The sequence below is a fragment of the Nicotiana tabacum genome, chromosome 10, assembly GCF_000715075.1.
Source record: "Nicotiana tabacum cultivar K326 chromosome 10, ASM71507v2, whole genome shotgun sequence".
NCBI lineage: Eukaryota > Viridiplantae > Streptophyta > Magnoliopsida > Solanales > Solanaceae > Nicotiana > Nicotiana tabacum.
In genome coordinates, this window is record NC_134089.1 from 168,535,383 (window position 1) to 168,559,977 (window position 24,595).

The following is a 24,595-nucleotide window of genomic DNA, read 5'->3' on the forward strand; positions in this document are numbered from 1 at the left end:
CGTGCATTTTTATTTTTAATATACCACACCACGCCGAACAATGAATAAGAAATAATCTTTGCATAACTAATGCTTGCATTTTTAGCCCATGCATTACTAATACACCTTATTCAACTTTATTCTTATACTCTTTACCAAACGACCCAAATGTGTGATGTAGGCGGTCTATCCTAATGCAATGCAAGCATTAATAACTGCTTCCACGACTCGAACTCCTCAAGAAAAAATCTGGCATGTTGACCAATTACCAGTAGTTCAATCAGAATTAAATACCTCATAATTGCAGAGTAATTTTTCAAACAAGGCATGCAGCCAACATATTGTTGGTTGCTGACTTGCTGCTGTCCTATTCTATGGAACCAACGTAACAATAACATGAATCTGAAATTGAGTCAACCTAAATACTGGCCTTTGTTATTTCAGCTAACCATGCCCACTGGCCATATCTATGGGAAAAAAGGACAGTCCGATGTAGAAAGCATTTCGTGTTCACACTAGGTTCGGAGAAGGGCAGCCTCACAAGGGATGTGATGTAGTCAACCTACCCTGATGCAAGCATGAGTGACTGATTTCACATATCGAACCCGTAACCTATAGGGCTCCGGAAACAACTTGACTGTTGTTCCAGGACTCTCCTTCCAGCCATACCTATGAAGTGATGGTCAAAAGAAAAGCCTTTTTTAAGACTAGAAAAATTAACTGTCATATAAACATGAATCAGTGAGGTAATTGACTATTAGGGTCTAAAAGTTCACTAACAACAAATGTCCAAAGACTATCATTGATATGAAATAGTCTTGGAGTTCAAATAATTTGGAGTTATGAGTTAGAGCTATATAGTTCAAAAATTATAAACAACAGAAGCAAAACAAAGATAATGTAACAGCAATGGAAGTTTCAAATAACTACACCCAAAGCATGTTGTAAAGCAATCCTTTATAATAAAAATGAATCTTCAACAAGAGTTACAGTATTGTACTTATTCTATAACATGGCATCAAATAGCCATGAAAAAATTACTCTCTGTCCCTTTAAATCAAAATTTTAGGAAAGTTAAATACATATTTTTTCATAGGAAATTTGTGCCAGCGTGGTTATGGTGCAAGAGCTTGTGAGCAATTTGATCCCTAGCCTGCACAGCATTCATTGATCTGACTATATTTTCTGGAACCATTTCGTCGTCAAAAAGATCAAACCTCAGTTCTGGATTCAATTCTTCACCTCTCATCTCGCAAATATTATGCAATACACAGCAAGCTCCAAGAACAACAGGCAAATCTTGAAGCTTCACTTCTGTTCTCTTTTGTAAGCAACTCCACCTCGCTTTCATTCGCATAAACGCTTCTTTTGCAACTCTTTGAATTTCACCAACTTTCCCATTGAAAGCATGTTGAGTCCAAGTAAGATTTTGCCGAGTGTACGGAGCTAAAACCCAATCCATTAATGGAAATCCTGAGTTTCCAACAACCCAAACATCTTTCAATAGTCCCCGGTTTGCTCTCTGAAAAAGAGCTGATTTTTCCAAGACTTTGTCATCAGACATTGAACCAGGCCAACCAATACAAACATCTGTGAAAATCCCTTTTGGATCAACAACACCTTGAACCGTAACTGAATACGAAGTCTTTTGATTTCTCTCTGTATGTCTTTTGTTGAAATAAGCAGCTACACTTTCCTTTGGAGCAATAATCGGAACATGTGTAGTGTAAATCGATCCGCCTACATTTGGTACACCAGAAAACATCTGATATTCTTGTTTAATTTGGTTCATCTTGTTCTCATCCGGCCATTGCACAAATTTAGGCATAAGTACACTTCTAATAGCAGTACAAACCTCAAGAACAAGCTTGTGACAAGTGGAGATACCAAGCCCAAAACGCTTTGAAACTTCGCGAAGTGGTTCGCCTGTAGCCAATCTCCAAATACAAACGGCTACGCGTTGACGAACAGGGATTGCTTGGCGTAGCATTGTGTCTTTTTTTGTTACTACAGATTCCAATTCATCGCATATCATATCGAAAGTCCCTTTGCTCATTCTAAACGCTTTTTTAAACTCCTCTTCTGGGAAATCAGGGCTATTACATTGCTCCCACCACGCTTTTGACCTATCTTTAACCCATAATCTACGTTGTTGTAAAGGCTGGGAATTGTCGCCGCCAGTAGAATCCTCTGAAGTTGAAATGAATTCAGCTGAATTTTGACGACTCCTTTTGTTATTACCCGTCAATGGCTTAGCAGATTCCATTTTCTGTTGATTCGAAAACTCGAAAACGGATTGATTTGCTAATGGCTGTGTAGGTTGATGGGATGAAAAATCGAATTGCGTGTTAATTTTCTCCTCTTCGTTGTCAAATCCTAAGAATTTGCTCAAAATATCTTCAACTGTTTTTAATGAACCTTCTTCGACAATCGAGTCGAAATCAAAATCATCAGTTTTTCGCTTCTTTGGAAGTGGTTCAGAAGCAAAAGCAGTAGCAGTAGTGTTATCAGTAGCAGGAAAGTCAAAATCTTGAAAAAAACTGAAGAAATTTGAAGGATAATCCTCCTGGGTGGGAAATGGGAAAGAAGAAATTTCCATTAAAAGTAGGGAATTTGAGGTGTGAATGTTTTTGAAAGTGCGATTTCTGAAGGAGGAGTTAATTAGAGAAAATGTGAACCCGAAGAAGAATGATTGAAGAGAATGAAAATGGAGGTCTGAATATATATATATGGTGCAGACGCGGCCATTTTAGTAAAAGGAAGCGTGTGTAACGCGGTCTTAAGGAAGTTTCTGGGTATAGGGGGGTTGGGGTTGGGGTTTGGATTTGGACTTGAGAAAGGATAAAATAGGAGCAAGTGTACAGTTTAATTAAAGAAGCTTTACGCGGTTGGGGAAGTAAGGAATATAAAAAATTTAAAATGTATTTTAAAGGCCACGTTTGGAAATAGAGCGAGTAAGAAGGAACTTTCCTTAAATAAGAAGGGATGTGAGTGGGTCTTATCTTTTTAATTGGATTATTATTATTATTATTATTATTATTATTATTTAAGAGTGTTAACTAGGTACAAATTAGTCTAGTGTGTGATTAACATGGCAAATTTATTTAGCATTTTTAATAATGTGATATGTTAATTATGCATTTTGGTGCATTAAGGTTATTTGTCGCAATTTATACGATACTTTTTACTTTTTAAGGGTTAAACTATGTAAACTTTGATCATCATTATAAAATGTAATTTCTATTATATTGACATTAGAAAAATTATAGTAACTAATAGTATTTTACGTTTAGTTCATGAATATCTAAATTTTAATTTTTAAAATATTGAACTGATCCAATCCAATTTAACTTGAAAGATTAGTCAAATTAACTTTTGAGAAGCAAAAAGTGTCTCATAAATTGGAACGAAAGAAGTATCTAAGAAACATAAGCATTTAAATTAAAGTGACAAAATTTAGTCTAGTAATTTTACCGTAAAGTTACTATTATCCTCTTTTTAGTATATGCGAAATAATTTTCTTTTTAGTTTGTACCAAAAAAGGACTTATTTTATATTTTAAAATAATTTAACTTTAACTTTAACTTTATATTTTGCTTTTAATAATATAATTTTTATATCCATACAAATGTAACGATATGTTTAAAATTAAAAATTCTAAAAAAATTGTGTTAAACTTTATGCCCAATCAAAAAAATTACATAAAAAGAAAACGGATGAGCTATAAGTTAGATCATTTGATTAATTAACTCTAATCAACAAGTAATTAGGAGCGTAATTCACTAAAAGTGATCATTATATTGATTCATTTATTCTTGACAAATTTCAATCGAAAGTCGTCAGGCTGAAAATGGTTCCCATTGTAACATGATGGTCGGTGCCAAGAATGAATTTACTCTCTTTTATTTTTCATTTATCTTGTATTCTTTTTCTTTCCTAACTTCTTTTTAATGACAGAAGAGTGATCTTCTTAGTGAGCCCACAATGTCATGGAAATCTATGTCCGAGAATACATGTGGCTACCTCACATAAATCGACTGGAACTGGTGATATGTGCAAATATAAAGAAGATAAAATCTGGTATTGGGAGGGCAGCCTCGGAATAATAGTAAAATTGTTTTTGCGTACAACTTCAAGCTATGAAAGCAATCTCTAATACTTTCATTAGGTTTAATTGTTTACATCACACCTCTTAGGGTGTGGCCTTCCCAGACGCTGTGTGAACGCGAATTACCTTGTACATCAGGTTATGCTTTTATAAAATCGGGTACTTAATCTCTTGAGATCGTCCATTTTTTTGGCCTATTTAACAAGAAAACTCAAAATCGAAGTAAATGGTGTAATAAAGGCCGAAGTCGAAACCAAGTACAGTCTAGTGGCAAGGATTTGCTCAAAGGGGGAGACCAGTGCCGAGATCGAGTGCAGAGCAACGACCACAATTGTTAGAATGTTCCTATGACTGTGAATAGGAATATTTTATTGAATATTCCCCCATCTTGTAATTTTTTAGGATTCTCTAAGAGTATTCCTTATAAATAAGAAGAAAGAGGAAACAAAAGGGTGATTCGGAACCTTTGTGGAGAAATATCTTGTAAAGAGTTGACTATCAGAAATATACAAAAAGGCTGGTTTTTGTCTCTCTTATTTGGTTCCATCACATAACATTCCTCTTTAACTCACAAGATCCAAGAACACATAATCCACTTCGCATGTCTGCTGTCACATGTCGTAGTCAGAGGAAAGAATCATCCATCTCATCTAACCATTGGGTGACAAATTCCTTCTTATTACATTTAATGACATCTATCACATTTATTGCATGTTTACATCCTTGTATTGATTGTTAGCCATAGAGCATTAACTCATCATTCGTTAACTTAAGTACGGACTCTTACCGCCTGGGCTACTTAATTTCGGATCCAAAATTTATTACTTTTAACTTGGATTCACCCCTCATCTTTTTACTTAATTGGATTAATTAAAAAGGATTCAAAACTTTTTGGTCAAACAATTTGGCGCCGTATGTGGAGAAGTTCTAGTTAAAAAGTTTAGTTTCTTCTAGATCTAAAAAACAATAAAAGCTCCCTTCTTTCTTGTTTGCACAAGCTAACAATGATAGAAAAAGGAGAGCAAAGACTGAAAGCAATGATGGGTGTTACTACCAATCTCCTAGGCACCATCAACGAGATGGACAAGGAACGCGAGGAGGATGCGATGCCGAGCGCCTCACCCAGGCAAAGTGATTCACCCCCTCCTCATGGGAGTATAACCGCTTCACATGAGAAGGGGCCCTCCACGTCCACGACGGAAGAAGCGTCGCCTGCAGTGAGAAAGTTATTAGAAGCGTGACTGACAAACACCCTAAGCAGTATACTCGACAAACCCGCTCAAGGGGCGAATAGGAGCACCATGCGAGTTGACACCCCAATAACCATCAACGAGCAACACGCTCCTCCCCCAACAGGTAACCCTCACACCATTGTTGATGTAGGTAATGACACCCTCGTAGCTGTTCTAAAGAAAATGGAAAAAATAGAGAATGAGAATAAAGCGCTCCGCGACCAGATGGGCGAGCACCAAGAAAGAGTCGATAAGATATTAGGTGCCCGAAACTCCTGCCAAAACGGGACATCGGCCGGTTCGTGGAACAACCATACAACGAGGAGGCATCCCCACATGGCATACCCAAAACTTTCAAAATGCCACTATATCTAAAAATATACGACGGCACAACGAACCCTGAAGACCATATCATTCATTATGTAACGGCGATAAAAGGCAACGACCTCTCGAAAGAGCAGGTGCCGTCGGTGCTGCTAAAGAAGTTTGGCGAAACCCTAACAGGAGGAGTTGTAACATGGTACTTACAATTACCAGCACGTTCCATAATGACATTAGAAGAAATGGCTGACAAGTTCATCACCTCCCATGCCGGGGCCAAGAAAGCAGAAGCAAGAGTGAATGACATATTCGCCTTCAAACAATTGCCCGGCGAAGGGCTTAGGGACTTCCTCGCCCGGTTCAACAGAGTGAGAATGAGCCTGCTGAATGTGTCAGAAGGGATGGCGGTAACGACCTTTCAAAACGGGTTAAACAGGAATAGGTCAAGGGCGACCAGAAAATTATTAAGCAGACTCATTAAATACCCTCCCACCACTTGGGAAGAAATTCACAACGCTTACTGTGCCAAGGTCAGGGCAGATGAAGACGATCTCAATGGTCCGACCCAACAGCTAACGTCAGTCCAAATGGAATCAAGGAAAGATCGTTGGAGTAACAGCCGAAGGGATTATGCAGGTCCATGCCTCAATCGGGAAAGGCACTAACCGTACAACAGAGCGACCATCCCGCCACCCCCCCGCCAAGCCTAAGGGGTTTCTCGGCCACAAATGGGAACTCACCGAAGAAAGAGGTATGCCTCCACTATTATCTTCTCACAATTTTTGTGTGTCTCCTTCAGAAATAGTTTACGCCCTGGAGAAGATCGGTCCCAAGGTGAAATGACCATAAACGATGAAGTCAGACCCAAATTCTAGAAAGTCGAAAGCCCTTTGCGAGTTCCATCAAGAACGGGGCCACAAGACCGAGGATTGCATAGCCCTATGGTAAGAAGTAGTGAACATGCTCCACCAAGGACACTTAAGGGAGTTGATCAGTGACCGAGGGAGAGAAAATTTCGCCCGTGGACGAGAACCACATCAAGGCCCCCCAAAGCCACCCTTCCCCGCCCGCACCATCTAAATGATCATCGGCGGAGGCAATGAAGCAACAATCAACCAGGTGAAGTTCACTACCACATATAAATTGAAGTAGTCGATCACCCATGAACGATATGATGACCTCGAAGACAGTATCATCTTCGATAAGTCAGATACCCACGGTTTGACCTTTCCTTATTTCGGCGCTCTTGTTATTACTTTACGAATTTCAGATACTGACGTAAAAAGAATCATGGTAGTCGACGGGAGCAGCGCGTGTATTATCCACCCCCGAGTTCTCAGAAAAATGAGACTCGAGGATAAGATAGTGCCACGCTGCATTACACTAACATGTTTTAATAATGCAATTGAACGAACATTCGGAGAGATAATATTGACCATTCTGGTCGGGGGCATCACCCTGGAAACAACATTCCATGTCAAGAACCAAGACACAAGCCTACAACGCCATTATAGGATGACCCTAGATACATGCCATGAGGGCCATCCCCTCCAGTTTATATCAAGTCATAAAGTTCCCTACCCCATGGGGAATATTCAACATCCGCGGTAAGCAGCGCACAACTCAAGAATGCTACCGCATCGCCCAAGATTGCACATACACTCAACAGTTAAGAGAGGAAGGCTCAGGAGCATAGCAATTACCGAAGTCGGGGGCCGAGTCCGACCAACAAACATACGTTGTTAGAGACTCGGATGTCGTAGAAGCCAAAGGGTCAACAATGGAAGATCTCGATCCCGTCCAGCTGAACGAAAGCAACCACAACAAAAAAGCCTATATCGGCCATAAACCCACAGAACCAGGTAAATTCCATAAATTTTTAACTGACAACACCGATCCATTTGCTTTTTCCCATGCGGATATGCCAGGTATCCCAAAAGAGATTGCAACACACAAGCTGAATGTCGATCCACTCTACCCCTCGGTATGACAAATCAGAAGAAAATTCAATGCCGCAGTCAACGAGGCCGTCCACGAAGAGGTAGAAAAATTGCTCGCCAAGGGTTCCATTCGAGAGTCAAAATACCCCCAATGGGTCGCTAACGTGGTCATGGTAAAAAAGAAAAACGGAAAATAGCGCATGTGCGTAGATCTCACAGACCTAAACAAGGCCTGCCCAAAAGACTCCTTCTCGTTGCCTCACATCGATTAACTCATCGACGCAACAACAGGACACGAGCTATTAAGCTTCTTGGACGCCTACTCAGGCTACAACCAAATCCTCATGGAGGAGGAAGACCATGAAAAAACCACCTTCATCACCCACCAAGGGATGTACTACTATAGAGTCATGCCATTCGGGTTGAAAAATGCAGGGTGACCTACCAAAGGCTGGTCACCAAAATGTTCAAAGAACAACTCGGCAAAACAATGGAAGTCTATATAGACGACATGTTAGTCAAATCCAAAAGAAAAGAGGACCATATCGACCACATGAGGGAAGTCTTCGACATACTCAGACGATATGACATGAAGCTAAACCCCGAGAAGTGTGCTTTCGACATGACCTCGAGAAAGTTCCTCGGCTTTTTGGTGTTGTAGAGAGGCATCAAGGTCAATCCCGACCAAATCAAGGCTATAGAAGGAATACCTAAAATTTTGACCAACAAGAAACAAGTGCAGAAGCTGACCAGCCGTATAGCCGACCTGTCGAGGTTCATCTCACGATCCTCTGAGAGATGCCACAAATTCTTCAATGTTCTCAAAAAGGACAATGGACTCCAGTGGAATTCCGAATGCATCGATGCCTTAAGAGAACTAAAGGCATACTTGTCCTCACCCCCATTACTCGCCAAAGGCAGAACTAGGCGAACGTCTCATAATCTACATTGTCGTGTCCAACGTAGCAGTAAGCGCGGTCTTGGTCCGTAAAAATAAAGGTACGCAATCTCCAATCTATTAAATTAGCAAAACCCTAGTCGATGCCGAAACGAGGTACTCCCAACTCGAAAAACTGGCCCTGGCATTAGTCGTTGTTTCACGAAAGCTGAGACCCTATTTCCAATGCCACCCCATCTTGGTGGTCACGACCTTTTCCCTTAAGAAGCATCTTACATAAACTTGAGCTTTAGAGTAGACTGGCCAAATGGGCCATCAAATTAAGCGAGCACGATATAACATATCAGCCTCGAACGATGATAAAGTAGCAAGTACTTGCCGACTTCGTCGCCGACTTCAGTGCCAAAATATCACCTAAGATCGAGCAGGAAGCAACCCGTACCACTCCTAAGTTACACGACCTATGGGTCTTATACACCGATGGTGCCTCCAATGCGGCAGGGTCCAGACTGGGACTTGTGCTCGAGGTTCCAAGAGGCAAAGTCATTCGCCAATCAATACGGTGTCCCGACATGACTAACAATGAGGCCGTGATTGTAGGACTAAAACTAGCTCTCAAGTATGGAGCACGACGAGTCATCCTCCGATGTGACTCACAACTCATCGTCAACCAAGTTACATGGACTTTCCAGATAAAAGAACAAAGGCTACAAAAATATCAGGCAGAAATTCATAAGCTACTTCCCGAGTGCGACGAGTGCCAACTCGACCAAATACCCCAAGCACAAAACATCAAAGCAGACGGCCTTGCCAAATTAGCAGCGGTCACCAAGAACATAAGTGGAAAAGAAAACGTGGTCACTGTCCTTCGTTCGTCGATAGACCAAATTGAGGTACGCACTATAAACTTGACTTGGGAAAGGCGCAATCGCATTATGTCATATTTGCAGGATGGGTTACTCCCACCCGACAAGACATAAGCCAAGAAGCTCCGAATGGAGGCGGCCCGATACAACATCATCTACCATGAGCTATACAAAAGAACATTCGGCGATCCCTTGGGAAAATGCCTAGGTCCAAACCAAACTAGATGCGTCCTCGAAGAAGTACACGAAGGCCATTGCGGAGCACATACCGATTATCGAGCCCTCGTTAGATACCTCATACAGACTAGCTATTACTGGCTTGCCATGAAAAATGGAGTCGTCGACTACGTTCGAAAGTGTGAACAATGCCAAAAATACGCTCCAATGATCCACCAAGCGGGCGAGCACCTCAACTCCGACACATCACGTTGGCCATTCATCAAATGGGGGATGGATATCGTTGGACCCCTTCTAGCGGGACGAGGTAATATACGATTTCTTTTGGATTTAACTGATTATTTTTCCAAGTGGGTAGAAGTAGGTGCATTCGACGAAATACGCGAACAGGAAGTTATCACATTCATATGGAGAAGCATCATATGCCGCTTTGACATCCCCAAAGAAATCAGTTGTGATAATGGACCCCAATTCACCGGTAAAAAGACTATCAAATTCTTCGAGAAATGGAATATCAAGCAAATACTCTCCACGCCATATCACCCCGCTGACAATGGTCAGGCAGAATCCTTCAACAAAATAATACGGAACATCATGAAGAAGAAGCTTGAGGACGCCAAGGGACTGTGGCCGGAAATGCTACCGGAAGTGTTATGGGCATACCGCACCACACCAAAAACAAGCACCTGAGAAATGCCATATTAACGTCTACTAATGCAGTGATACCAGTCGAAGTCGGGGAGCCAACTTTAAGATACTCCAACGAGAGCAGATCAAGTAACGATGAAAGCAGAAAGCAAAACCTCGACGAAATAGAGAGCGAAGAGACATGGCCTATGTAAGGATGATAGCTCAAAACTAACAAGCAGAAATGTACTACAACAAAAAAGCCAAAGTCATATGACTCAAGGTATGAGATTATGTACTCAAAGCCAAAACACAAGCGAGCAAAGACCCATGAGAAGGTAAACTAGGAACCAATTGGGACGGACCATACAAAATCATAGCAACAACAAACAAAGGGTCCTTCCAACTAGAAACGATGGAGGGAAAACTACTACCAAACAATTGGAACGTCGCCCACCTCAAATATTTCAACTTCTGAAGATGGACGTCCTCCAAGTCGTACTCTTTTTTTCTCACTCGAGTTTTGTCCCAATTGGGTTTTCTCGGGGAGGTTTTTAATGAGGCGACAAAGAGAGCATTTCTAAGTTAAAGTATAAGTTCATCGCTCGACCTCTCAACTACTTTTCCAGATCGGCCAATGAAGGGACTAGATAGACTGGGATTTCTCTAATTTATGCATGAATAGAGCAAAAACATGTAAACTTCTCCAATGAATGTATAAACAAAGCGAAATACACCTCCACCAAATTTGCAGATCACGCCAATGTAAAGGCAATATACATTCGACATCGTTCGAATCAATATACATTCGACCTCGCTCGAACTAACTTACATTCAACCTCGTTCAAATCAATATACATTAGATTGCGTTCGAATTAACTTACATTCGACCTTGCTCGAATTAACTTACACTCGACCTTGTTCAAATTGACTTACATTCGACCTTGTTCGAATCAATATACATTCGACCTTGCTCTAATTAACTTACATTCGACCTCGTTCGAATCAATATACATTCGACCTCCTTCGAATCAATATACATTCGACCTCGCTCGGATTAACTTACATTTGACCTCGTTCGAATCAATATACATTCGACCTCATTCGAATCAATATACATTCGACCTCGCTCGAATTAACTTACATTCGACCTCGTTCGAATCAATATACATTCGACCTGTTGAATCAATATACATTCAACCTCGCTCGAACTAACTTACATTCGACCTTGTTCGAATCAATATACATTCGATCGCGTTGGAATTAACTTACATTCAACCTGGCTCGAATTAACTTACATTCGACCTCGTTTGAATTAACTTACATTCGACCCCGTTCGAATCAATGTACATTCGACCTCGCTCGAATTAACTTACATTTAACCTCGTTTGAATAAATATACATTCGACCTCGTTCGAATCAATATACATTCGACTTGCTCGAATTAACTTACATTCGACCTTGCTCAAATCAACTTACATTCGACCTCGTTCGAATCAAGATACATTACCTCGTTCGAATATATACATTCGACCTCGCTTGAATTAACTTACATTTGACCTTGTTCAAATCAATATACATTCGACCTCATTCGAATCAATATACATTTGACCTTGCTCGAATTAACTTACATTCGATCGCATTCAAATCAATATACATTCGAGCTCGTTCGAATCAATATACATTCGACCTCGCTTGAACTAAATTACATTTGACCATGTTCGAATCAATATACATTCGACTGCGTTCGAATTAACTTACATTCGATGTCGCTCGAATTAACTTACCTTTGACCTCGTCCGAGTCGATGACCTCATCCGAAGTGAACCAAAAGTCCCAGACTTTCTCGCAAAAGAACTCACAACAAAAAAAGAAGAAGAGAAAGAGGAGCCAAAAATGCACAACAAAAGAAAAATATTTCATTTCAATCATCCCATTCCAATACATTTTTTTACAAAGGGTTGGAAAGAAGCCCTCACAAAAACAGAAAAATAGCAAAAAGCAAAAACCAAGTACAAAGACTTCATGCTGCATCATCCCCCCATCACCAACATACTCATCGGCGTACCAAGGGTCGGAAGCAAGCCTATCCAAGGTGTCTTCATGATCATCTCCTCCAGGCGTACGGGGGTCATAACCACAGGTGTCATGAGATACACGTGCCTTAACACGAACATCCTCATATTCAGCCTCAGAAACCTTCCCAGCCGTCTTCAGAGACCTATATATGTCAAGTCGAGCCTCAGCATAAACCCACATTTCATACAACTCATGTGACACACTAGGAGCAACAGAAGTATGTGAAATGGACGACTCAGCCTGCACCTTCTCGGTCCTTAGGGAGACAACCTTTTCATTTAGCCGAGACAGCTCCGCCTCCAAATCACCAATCCTCTCCTCAAATCTCGCTTCCTTAAGCACCGAAGTTTCTGCCTCAGTAGCTCGCTCAGACCTGCAAACATGAAGGGTGTCCCCTAAGGCTGCCGCCTCTGCCTCAACGATCGTTCTTTCTTTCTCGGCTCGACCCAACTCTTCAACCCTGGTGCTCAACTCATCCTTCAAGTGGACGACGACCCTTGTTTCACTCTGCTTGAGCTCGACCTTTAAAGACGCCACTTGCGCCTGAAGGTTAGCATTTTCGGCCGTCATTCCCTTGCTCACCTCTGGCTCATCTTCCTTAGCCTTCAACGCCTCCTCAAGCACACTACATCTGCCGATGACCCTCATAAGCTATTCGTTATTCTCCCTCAACTCCTCATCTTTCTACGTTAGCCCATCACTGAGCGCCTATAATTGGTTGTCTTGGACAAGAAAGTCAACTAGCGTTCGATGCTTAGAACGATACTATCTGTACTTGGACATCATCTTCTTGAAGAGAGCCGTGCTTTGCTCTTCCCACCAGTCACGCTCAATCTCCATAATAAAGGTCTGACATGTAAAAGAAGATAGGTTAGCAGAAGCGAATTACACATACGAGATGAATTAACCCAAAACGGGAAAAGCAAACTCACTCGCAAGGCCATGCCAGATATACCCAACGACAGATCCGCATCCCTCAGCGACTGTAGCATCCTATTCTCAGAATCCTCACACAGAGGAGCGAAGGCCGGTACCACCCGTTCTGAGTTGGCTAAGAGATCGTAATCCACGGGAATGACTATGTGCCGATCATGCCCCTCCGTCCTTATCTCTACTCGGGTGTACCTCTCTTCAAAAGCCCGCACCTCCTCAGGGTTGATATCAGAGCCCGACCCATCATCCTCCATAAGGACGGCTCTATCTCTCCCGTCTGCAGATGATGAGTCGACCCCGGCTATTCGTGCAGGTTACCTTTTGACATAGGTCCCTTCAACCTCTGACGACCTTCCTCCTATGACGTTAGCCGGCGTGGGAGCAGCCTCGATGCCCAGTAAAGGCACTGCCTTCACGCTCAAATCAATAAGCCTTTCCAGCTTGGTACTAGCAACATCAACCCTTTCAGTCTCCACCCTCCGCCTTTTCCTCGATACCGTCTCCCCCTTGTCATGTGATGACTCGTCAATTAAGCGCAGGATGCAGTGATCAGAGGTCTCGGCCGATGAGGCGGCTACCTGAGTGGCGGAATCACCCAACGGCGGAGCTAGAGTTTGATTCTCTCGTATAGACTCAGCTAGTACAAATTGCATTCCATCCGATGCAACCGCCTGGAGAAACGCGGGCACCAGAGACTTTGTCTTATTAGAAGTCCACCGACATGACACAAAAAGAAAATTATGTTTAACAAAAATGCCAACAAGACAGTAATAAGCTACCATGATAACAAAGGGGTCGTGGAAAAGAAGAGCAGACTCACTAGTCAAAGACTTGGGGCCGAACCGCCTGCTAAATGACAACCAATCGCAGATCCCCGCAATATGAGGTAAAACGTGGGCCACCCAGTCTTCGATGTCAGGAACTAGGGAAGGTGGATACTTACCAGCTGAAAGTAGAAAAACATGAGAAAGTTTGAAACAAAAAAAAGATGGGGGAATGAACAAAACATGTGACGAACGGTAAAAGGCCCTTATGGTTAAAGTTCCACTGCTCAGGGAACCCAGCCGGTTCTATCATAATATACTCGGTCCTAACGAAGAAGTAATTGTACCAGAACCGGTAGTTCGCCTTGTCATCCATCCCCGTCACCAAGCCTTTAGTTCCACGGTGGAGGAGATGAATCAACGTCCCTCTGTAGAAACTGGGCGAGAAGAGAAGCAAAAGATGACGAACAGATACCTCACAACCGTCAAGCTCTGCTAACTTTGCCAGCATAAAAAAGGCCTTATACATGTAAGGGAAAAGCTAAGCCGGGCAGACGCTATAAAAACGGAAGAACTCCTCAGCAAGCGAAAGAAGAGGAAGAGAGTAAACCACTAAGAACGGGTATTGATAGAAAGCATAATACACAGGTTGGTGAATTTGTATTGAGTCGTTCCCTACTGAAACGATATCGACGTAATCAGGAATATGGAATTTAGACCGCATATCAGATATTTGCTTCGACCCCATGACTGATAGAACCTGCTCAGGAGCAGGAGTTGGTTCCTTCTGATAGTCGTTTATGACCGACGAGTTCCGAGAAATTATCTCCTCCAAGGTGGGAAAATTTTCATCTTCTGCAACCTTGGGTTCACCACTACCGGAAGGCATAGCCACCAATAAAGGGGTGGCATAAAAAACTATGTCAGAAACGTGACAGGAGTTTGTCATTTAGGTAAATAAACGTATGTACAGTAGAACCAGAAGAAGGGTATTAACGGGAAATGTATGGCCAACGGGAAAGCTGGCGCTGAGAAGCAGAAGGGAATCAGAAGCAAGGGTCAGAGAGAAAACGGAAGAACAAGCAAAGTACCAAATAAGTATGAAATTCAAAAGTCTCATTTTTGAATCTCCCTTCCCCTTTTTATAAGGTATTATGGTGCCGAAATAGATGCAAGAAACTGTCACTGACACTATGATCGAAGCAATAGTGGTGCTGGAACTGATGCATTGCATTAGGAAGATGGGTAATGATGACGCGCGTGGTCATGACATCATCCCGTGTTAGCCACACCAACCACAACCTTTGAGCCGACTCGTCATCAACACGATCTCGACCAATTCATCCCATCAACCATGGCGGAACATTTTGTAACTAGACGCTGATGAAATTCGCTCATCAAGGACTCCCAAGAGGACGACCTCAATAAGTGGAGGGACTAACTGTATAGGTCAAAATTAGGTCTGGCATAATGAATGCAAATGGACGAGCTGAGGCCGAGGTCGAAACCAAGTACAGTCTAGTGGCGAGGAGTCGCTCAAATGGGGAGACCAGTGCCGAGGACGAGTATAGAGCAACGACCACAATTGTTAGAATGTTCCTGTGACTGTGAATAGGAATATTCTGTTGAATATTCCCCCACCTTGTACTTTTCTAGAGTTCTCTAGGAATATCCCTTATAAATAGGAAGGGAGAAGAAACAAAAGGGGGATTCGAAACCTTTGTGGAGAAATATCTTGTAAAGAGTTGACTATCAGAAATATATAAAAAAGCTGGTTTTTGTCTCTTATTTGGTTCCATCACATAACATTCCTCTTTAACTCACGAGATCCAAGAACACATAATCCACTTCGCTTGTCTGCTGTCACGTGTCGTAGTCAGAGGAAAGAATTATCCATCTCATCTAATCTTTGGGTGACAAATTCCTTCTTATTATATTTAATGTTATTTATCACATTTATTGCATGTTTCCATCCTTGTATTAACTGTTAGCCATAGAGCATTAACTCATCATTCGTTAACTTAAGTATGGACTCGTACCGCCTGGGCTACTTAATTTCAGATAGAATTTATTAATTTTAACTTGGATTTACCCCTCATCTTTTTACTTAATTAGTTTAATTAAAAAGGATTCAAAACTTTTTAGTCAAACAGGTATCATTTTCAAAATTTTAATTGATCAGCATAGATCTTATTAACCAGATGAAAAGAGACGCTCTCTTTAATCTATTAGGATTTAGGAGTATTAGGTGTACCTTTACATTTATGGAACATATTTGAATATTCACTGCTGCCGGCGCAGTAGTGAGTTTACTAGTACTAGATAGACAATAATTGCTTATTTATACTGGTGTTTGACCAAATAAAGTAATTTACCTTAACAATTAATTGCCAAAGTGAGACTACCATATCATCTAATCAAAATAAATATTATTTGCAAGATGAAAAGGGGGTAAAAACTTGCTGGGATCTGATGTTCATATCAAATCGTATTAATATGTTATAGTTAAGTCATAAATTAAGGTGAACTACAATAATGGAAAAGGGCAAAACATGCCATTAAACTATAAGAAATTGTACATATTTACCCGTTGTTTAAAAGAGGACTTAGTCCTGCCCTTATCGTGCATAAGTTGGTCATATATGCAATATATTTAACAGAAACTCTCAACCCACATATTAACCTCACTAATATAATATTTAGCACCAAATTATGACACGTGTGTCACAATCTGATGCATTACATCTAAAAACTTCATTTTAATAAAAATTCAACCCCACTCGATCTTTTTTATTAAATTCGTTTTTTATTTTATTTATATTCTCTCATCTCGCTTTCTTCTTCCATTTCTGCCGTCGCCATGGCTGCTCCATTAGGATTTTTTTCCCAGATCGTTGACCCTATGGAACAGCTATGGGGATAGTAGAAATGGGGTGAAGAAAGCTAGGTGAGAGAATGTAAAAAAAAAATAAGAAAAGGGTTTAATAAAGAAATATTGGGTCAGGTTGGATTTTTATTAAAATGAAAGGTTTAGATGTAATGCGTCATATTGTGATACATGTCACAATCTAGTGCTAAATATTATATTAGTGAGGTTAATATGTGGGTTGAGAGTTTCTGTTAAATATATAGCATATGTGACCCAATTTATGCACGGCAAAGGTATGACTAAGTCCACCTTTAAACGACGGGCAAATGTGTACAATTTTGTATAGTTTAATAGCATATCTGGCCCTTTCCGTTATTGTAATTAACTACTTACTCTGTTTCAATAACAAACTTTTCTTTTCATCTTTGAACCACATCCCACCCAGGAGATCAATCGTGTTCAATCAATTATATTTATTTCCATGCAACTCAAAGTATTGACAAATTGATTAGAACCGAAAAAATAATATGAAAAATATTTTCTGTGACTAGTTACAATTTGAATGGTAGAAAATGATCATATAAAGACCTTATATATTTATATACTTATCTCATTTGTGTTAATTTTAACGAAAATAAGCATATAATTAGAATGACACTTGTAATAGACAATAAAAACAAAGCCCCTTACATTAGGATTTAGAGGGTGTTTGGCTAAGCTAATTAGCTGATCAAATTGGCTTATAAGCAGCTTTTGGCTTATCTTGTGTTTGGTAAATATTCAAATTGCTTATAAGCTAAAATCAGCCATAAATCATAATTTCCCAACTTATAGTTTTTCAGCTTATAAGCACTTTTAGTTTGACCAAGGTTTTTACTAGTTTATCCTTAACAATATTTTTTTCAAAATAAATTTTCTAACTTTTTTTTTTCATTTCATATTCATTGTTCATCCTTTTCTTTACAAAAAAAAAAACTTTTTAATTTATAATCTTTTCTAAAGTTTTAAAGGATATTTTAGTCATTTTAACGAAAGAACAACTTATCAGCGCTTTTCTGCCAAATACATTAACTACTTATTATCAGTTTCAGCACGGCTATCCAAACACGTAAATGCTTATTCAAATAAATCAGGTTCAACACTTAAAAATTATATTTCAACACTTAAAGCTAATCAGCTATTTAGAATCAGCTAATCCAAATGGGCTCTTAAATTCAAGTATTTTCAAATCAGAAATTAATGACTCTGGGAGAATAGGTCGTTGAGAAGTCAAAATATTTGTTTCTTTTATGGTGTCAAATTGTCAATTCATGTTTGTGTGACGACATTAGCGTGATTAATTGATGACAACATATTCTCAATTATTCGAAAGTAACTCATTTACACACAATGCATATATAATCACGTGATAAAATGAATTAATTAAATTGAGTCATATCTTATTCTATAATATTATAATTACAAATTGCCAGATCATATAAGTCATACTTGTAGTAAAGTCCGGTTGCTGCTTTTTCCAAAGAAAATAGATTTGATTTGCCCCTAAAGTATTTTTATGTTACTAATCGACAATTAATTAAGTGTGGGACACTAACTACTATTACAACATTACTTTTTAATTATTTATAAATATCTAAGGCGGGTAAGCAACTGATAATCAAATAATTGTGAAAAACGTTGGTAATATACACTATTTATAGGTTGCTTCGAGAGATTAGAGCAGGAAATAACATAGAAAGGAGATACCAGATATCCTTGGTCATTTTTATAATTAGAAGTCAAGGAATATAGATAAGTAGTTTATACAATATGATATCGTAATATTATATTTGGCACATTAAAGTTTCTCCTTTATCTTTTTTTTTTTCCCCAAGATTTGCTAAAGTGTAAAACACAAAGATCCTGCCCGGTGCCTGCCTCCTCGCAATTTTATCACGATTACCTTTTCACACAGTTAGAAGTATAAAAAGTCTTTTTTACTGTTTATTATGCTAAATAAAGTTTTTTTACTGTTTATATGTGTTTACCTCAAAAATACGAGTAACAATTAATTTTATTTGTGGTTTTAAAGATATATGATTTAATTCAATAACGGTTAATAATCAAGAAATATGAAGTAGAAATGAAAAGAATAAGTGAACCAAACCAATGTTACTCAGCAGTGGTGACCTCGAGCTTAGTGGCCTCGAGATGAACTAAGACCAATAAAGTAAGAAAAATAAATGTAAAGGACAATTCTGATGAACAGTAAGAGAGAAAAGTATGATAGTATATTCCTTGCCAATGATTAGATGATGTTACAAATGATTGGGGTCCCTCTTATATGATAGGGGATCCCTAAATAAGGTACATTTCTATTTACAGTAAGAGATATTATTGGTACATCTGTCTAACCGCATAGTACGAAATAGTACAATCCTATTTCGGGATTTGCGCCATGATCTTGGGAACGTGGCAGGAATCTTTCTCATTCTATTACAAGTCCATAACGGTACTATTTTGGGGTCGAGCATACTCGACTTCGATGTCCGTTGTACTTTGATCCTCGGACATCGCACTCTGTCTTTGAACTCGGATCTGGTCCCTCGAGCTCGAACTCGACCTTACCTGAACTCGGGCTTTGGACGACCTCTCGAGCCTATAGATCGAAGGCATACGATCTCGACAGTATATAGATAGTCCCCGCGTTTCTTAGAGTAAAATGATAAGAAACGATTCCCCGTGTTCCTTAGAGTAAAATGATAAGAAACGATTTAAACCTCATTTTTCAGAGCCCTTGATAATAACGCCATCCCCGTGACGTAAGCGACTGAAGTGACTGAATGGTCGCGTCTGCACAGTTTTCCATGGCAATTAATTGGAGGCGGCTGACGGTCGGCTATTCGGCTTCCCTAATACACTTAAGTCGCCCTTATAAATAGACCAGTTTCACCATTTTACAAACTTTACTTCTCCAATCGTTTTCAAAATCTCATTAGCTCCATTCTTCTCTTTAGTTTTCCTTCACTTTCATCATCAATCCTTTCTCTTTGAATTTCTACACCAAAATGGCTAAAACATCTAAGACCGTTCCCCAACAAGAAAAAGACTCTTTGTCATCACAACCATCCAGAAGTAAACTGGTGGTGCCACCTCGCATCAAGGAGTGCATTCCTCCGTCGTGCGAAATAACATCCGATTTCAAGATTGATAAACCTGTGCGACACCAGGCCGATGCGAGCCCATGTCCCGATACATCTGTTTGATAACCAAAGATGAGCTCGAGCAAATGAAAATGACTACAACTGGGAGAACAAGGACGTAGTGATCCCTTCCCCTGAAGAGGATATCACTACTCACAAAGCGGGTACTTAAGCGTGTATACCTACCCATTCACGCTAGGTCCTGCCGACTCGACTTTGGGTCCCATAGATCCAGTTATCTTTGATTTTTGCCAACAATACCAAGTGACGCTTGGCCAGATCTACCCCTCATTCTGGCGAATCATCAATCTAATCCGATACTTCTCGAGCCAGGTCGAGGGGATGCCTTTTACCCTCGACCATCTGATCAGGTTGTATAGCCCTTGCCTTTATCGAGGTGGCCTGATAAAGCTGCAATGCCGATCCTCGAAATCTCTCTTCTCTAGCATCGATGAGGACAAAGACCGAGGATGGATGAGCTGGTTTGTCCGATTCAGGACCTCTAATCTGATTCCTGCTGAGAGGATGCCATTCCCCGAGGAATGGAACCTGAAACGTAAGTACCTACTTATTGATAGTGACTTTTATAACCAGTTTTCCCTTCTCTTACTCGACCTTATCTTTTTTCTCGATCTGACCCCTTTCCGATGGTGTAGCTGTTGCTTGGTTTCCCAGTGCAGTCCCAGACCTCGAAGGTTGGGTCCGGAAATTGGCCTCTACTTCTTACGCGGAGCGCAACTGGTGTGATCTAGCCAAAGGTCGATGGGAGGCAAAAAAACCATGGTGAGTCTTCTTGTTTGTATACTTGCATTTCTTAGCGAAATACTTAATTCATCTTTATGCAGGCCTCATAGACGCCGTTGACATGCGGCCGCCCCCACCTGGTGAAGAAGAGACGCCAAAGCCTTCCAAGGAAAAGAAAAAGAAGAGGAGGTCGCCTGCAAATTCCACAAAGCCAAAGAAAAGAAAAGCTCGAAAGCCCAAGTCTGACACTGTGGCCTTATCTCCAGAAATGACCCAACATCTTCGGGATCAGGAAGGAGAGGGAGAAGATGACGACTGCCTGCTGGTAGCTCGAGAAAGAGGAGGCTCCAACTCTTCAAAGGCCGCTGAACCGATGGTGGCAGAGGTGGTTCGATCTCGAACCAAAGAAATTTCAGAGGGGAGCTCGAGCAAAGTCCCCAAGTCATCAGGTTGAAAAAGCGTGCCTTGCCTCGGGGGGCTCTTGGTGGATGAGCTCGAAGAGCCTAACTCTGAGGCTTTTCAAAGACGAGATAATATCCCAAGTGAACCACTTGGGGTAATAAACATAGACGACTCGCCGCAGGGCCCGGTCTTCTCCGAAGGGCAATTCCGAGATACTCAGGCCATTGGGACTCCTGATGTGGGAACGACACATGAAGGGAACAATATTTTTCAGGAGTGTCTTGCGGGGATCGAAGAAGGTCCCAATCCTGATGCCTCGTTTATTCTTGAGGAGGTCGAAAAGCTCCTCAAACAAGTAAGTTTTTCCTTCCATTACTTCGAGTTTAATCTTCATCTTTTATAAGTCTGACTTCTTTTCCTTGTGAGAAAGCCGTGTCACTTCACCGATGAGCATTCACCGAATCTCGAACTGAGCTTGCCCGATGCGAAGCCGAACTTAAGAAGCTCGTGGAGGAGAGAGACAACCTTAAGATCCTCTATGTCATAAAAGAGGGGGTGATCAGCAATCTCCGAGTTGATTTGACGAAAGCTCGTCAAGAACAGACCGAGCTCATTGAAAAGGTAATATAGCCTTTGAGGGTTTGCTATGCATTTGCTTGTTTTGATGACTAATACTTCAATTTCCCAGTTCCAGCAGAAGGGCGAGTTGGTGGAACAGCTTCGGGTGGAGCTCAAGATGAAGGAGGCCAAAACCCTTGGGTGGAGACAAGGCATGGGCTGTCTCGCCTAGGAAAAAGATACTCTTCAGGAGTAGCTGGCTTCAATCTAACACCAGCTTCAAAGTGTAAAGGAGGAAAGCCTGGCTCGAAGCCGCAAAATTAAAGAGTTCGAAGCTAAATCTACTGCTGAGCTTGCCAAGGCTAAATCCGAGGCAGAGGCATTTGTGTCTTCATATCGAGCTGATGTTGAAGCCGCTAACATCCGGGCAAAGGAGATCTCCGTTACAGCTTAAGTTAAGCTATCATGTGCACTCGGCCATGCCACGCGACAGTCTCGGAGGGAAACCCTCGAGGAGGTGCACGCTCGTGGCTTCGACCTCTTATTCGACATTGAAAAAGCAAAGACTTTGGAAGAAGAGGCTGCCGCTTTGCTTTCTGACGACGATGATTCAGCTAGCGGCTCCGGGAGCAGAGGAGACGAAGATGGAGTCCCCGAGGAGGAGGTTCTCGGAGACAAGGTTGCTGAAGATGCATCTGCCGAAGATGTGGCCCCGGAGTAGATTTAGGTTTCTTTTTTTTTGTGTTTTTGCGTAAGGACCTCTTGCAGGTATTGTAAATATCTTTTACAGATATCTCTTATAAATATAAAGAACCTCTTTGCTTTATCTTTAGTCTATGTTGAATTCCGTTTCGTCTTCATTTGTGAAAAATTTGATTGTATCACTCTAATGATCAGTCCGAATACTGGACTCAAAACATAATAAACCCTTAGGTTTTTTACTGATCAACATAATACCTCTTAGGGATTTAGTTAATCCTTGAGCTAAGCTCAAACCGATTTGATGTGAGCTCGGGGTATCTAGACCTTTGAGTCCGAGTTGAGTGAGAGTAAGGTCCCGAACCCTTTATATTTTAGCCCTTAGGCTCTTTTAGGTCAGCCCTTAGGCTCTTTGGGGTTAGCCCTTAGGCTCTTTAAGTTGGGCCAATTTGGCCTCTAAAGTGGCTATAATTTTTCCCTCTTTTCGGCTAAAAGACTTAGTGAAAATTTTTGTATGCCTTAGCACGTGTTTTTTTGTACCCGTTGGGTTTTTCGAAGGTTAAATCAATTGGAACCTCATTTATAACTTGTTTGTGTAAACATAACCAAATACCTCTTGAGGTTTTTCCGAAGGCTGGTGTTATCGAAGCCTCTAAATTAGTCGAGGGCTGATTTTATCGAAGCCTCTAAATTAGTCGAGGGCTGATTTTATCGAAGCCCATTATCTTTGCTTTTGCCGAGGGTAGCCTGATTTATCCGATTTTTTAAAAGTGTTTGAAGGCCTTTAATTTATGGCGGAAGTCGGACGTTTCCGAGCCGCATTATTTTGGCCATAGCCTTTTTATATGACCGTAGTCTTTAATATGGCCATAGCCTTTAATATGGTCGTAACCTTCGGGGATGTCTCTTGGACTTGTTCCCCGATAATCTTTCGAACTTGTTCGGAAGGTTAGCCCCTAAGTATGTTGGCCTTGGCCTTTATATCGAGGGGATGCCTCTTTGAGGTCTTATGAGTCCGAGTTTTTGATTACCCGGATGCGTTGACTGTCGATGACAGTCCCCGAGTATTCGGGGTGCATTTGCATTCTGGCTCTTGAGCCATTTCCTATAGGATTATAAGTGTAAAGCTCGTATAATACTAGACTTTTTTGAGACACAATGTGTTTTTGATATAAACAGAATGCTTTTTCAGACAATTGATACATGCGTACATGTTTTGCCGTCGGGGCTCGACTATTCTATATGGACATGGTTCATCTGACCATTTGACCCATTACAAAGTTCTCCTATCGAGGACCTTTTAGGCGTGAAGTGTTTTCCTCAAAAATATAACCTTTGAGTGTGATGCCCCCTAGTATTCGAGGTTGATTGAAAAGAAGCCTTGACTGTTGAGTTTTCCTTAGGTAGCATATAGTTGTTGCCTCGTTAAAAACCTCACCGGTAAAACCCATTTGGGACAAAATACGATCTAAAGGAAAAAGAGTGCAACACATGCTTTCAAACCTAAGGCCTTCGTGTAAAAATGTGCCTTCAATAGTTTCGATTGAACACCTACAATGAGTTAGTTTCAAATTCAAATGCACAAGAAAGATACATTCATACCTTAGCAAGAGTATCGTTTGAGTAACGATATGTTCCAATGGTTTGGCAGTTGTTCACCTTCCATTGTGCTTAGTTTTTAATATCCTTTACCAACAACTCTGAGGACTCGGTATGGTCCTTCCCAATTCGGGCCTAGTTTCCCTTCATTCGGGTCTTGAGTATTGAGGGTGACCTTTCGTAGAACTAAGTACCCGATTCCAAAGTGTCAAAAGTTGGTCCTTCTATTGTAGTATCTCTCGATTCTTTGCTTTTGCGCGGCTATCCGAACAAGTGCTATCTCTCGTTTTTCATCCAATAGCTCGAGGCTAGTGTTCATAGCATCGTGATTTGATTCCTCCGATGCATGTCGAAACTTGGTGCTGGGTTCTCCGACCTCGACAGAGATAAGGGCCTCGAGGCCATATACTAAAGACCTCGGGCCTCGACGGGGTAAAATTTCTCTCCATTTTCCCTTCGCATCGTCTAACCTTTTCTTCAGGTTTTGAATGATAAGTTTTGTTTGTTCACTCGGCCTGTCCATTTCCAGTTGGATGGTATGCTGCCGATGAATTGTTTTCCATTGTCACATACAATCTCGGTAGGTATCTCGAATCGGCATATGATGTGGTCCCAGAT

General features: G+C 40.9%; 1 protein-coding gene across 1 annotated transcript; it reads right to left on the reverse strand.

The window, feature by feature from the left end:
* Positions 1–919: 919 nt before the first annotated feature.
* LOC107832331 (protein ALP1-like) lies at positions 920–2,695 on the reverse strand. Its single transcript, XM_016660159.2, has one exon. The coding sequence runs from the start codon at positions 2,576–2,578 to the stop codon at positions 1,070–1,072; it is 1,509 nt and encodes a 502-aa protein (XP_016515645.1). The 5' UTR covers positions 2,579–2,695; the 3' UTR covers positions 920–1,069.
* Positions 2,696–24,595: the final 21,900 nt, after the last annotated feature.

Coding starts and splice junctions, on each gene's coding strand:
- LOC107832331 (XM_016660159.2), bottom strand. CDS start 2,578: ATGGAAATTTCTTCTTTCCCATTTCCCACCCAGGAGGATTATCCTTCA.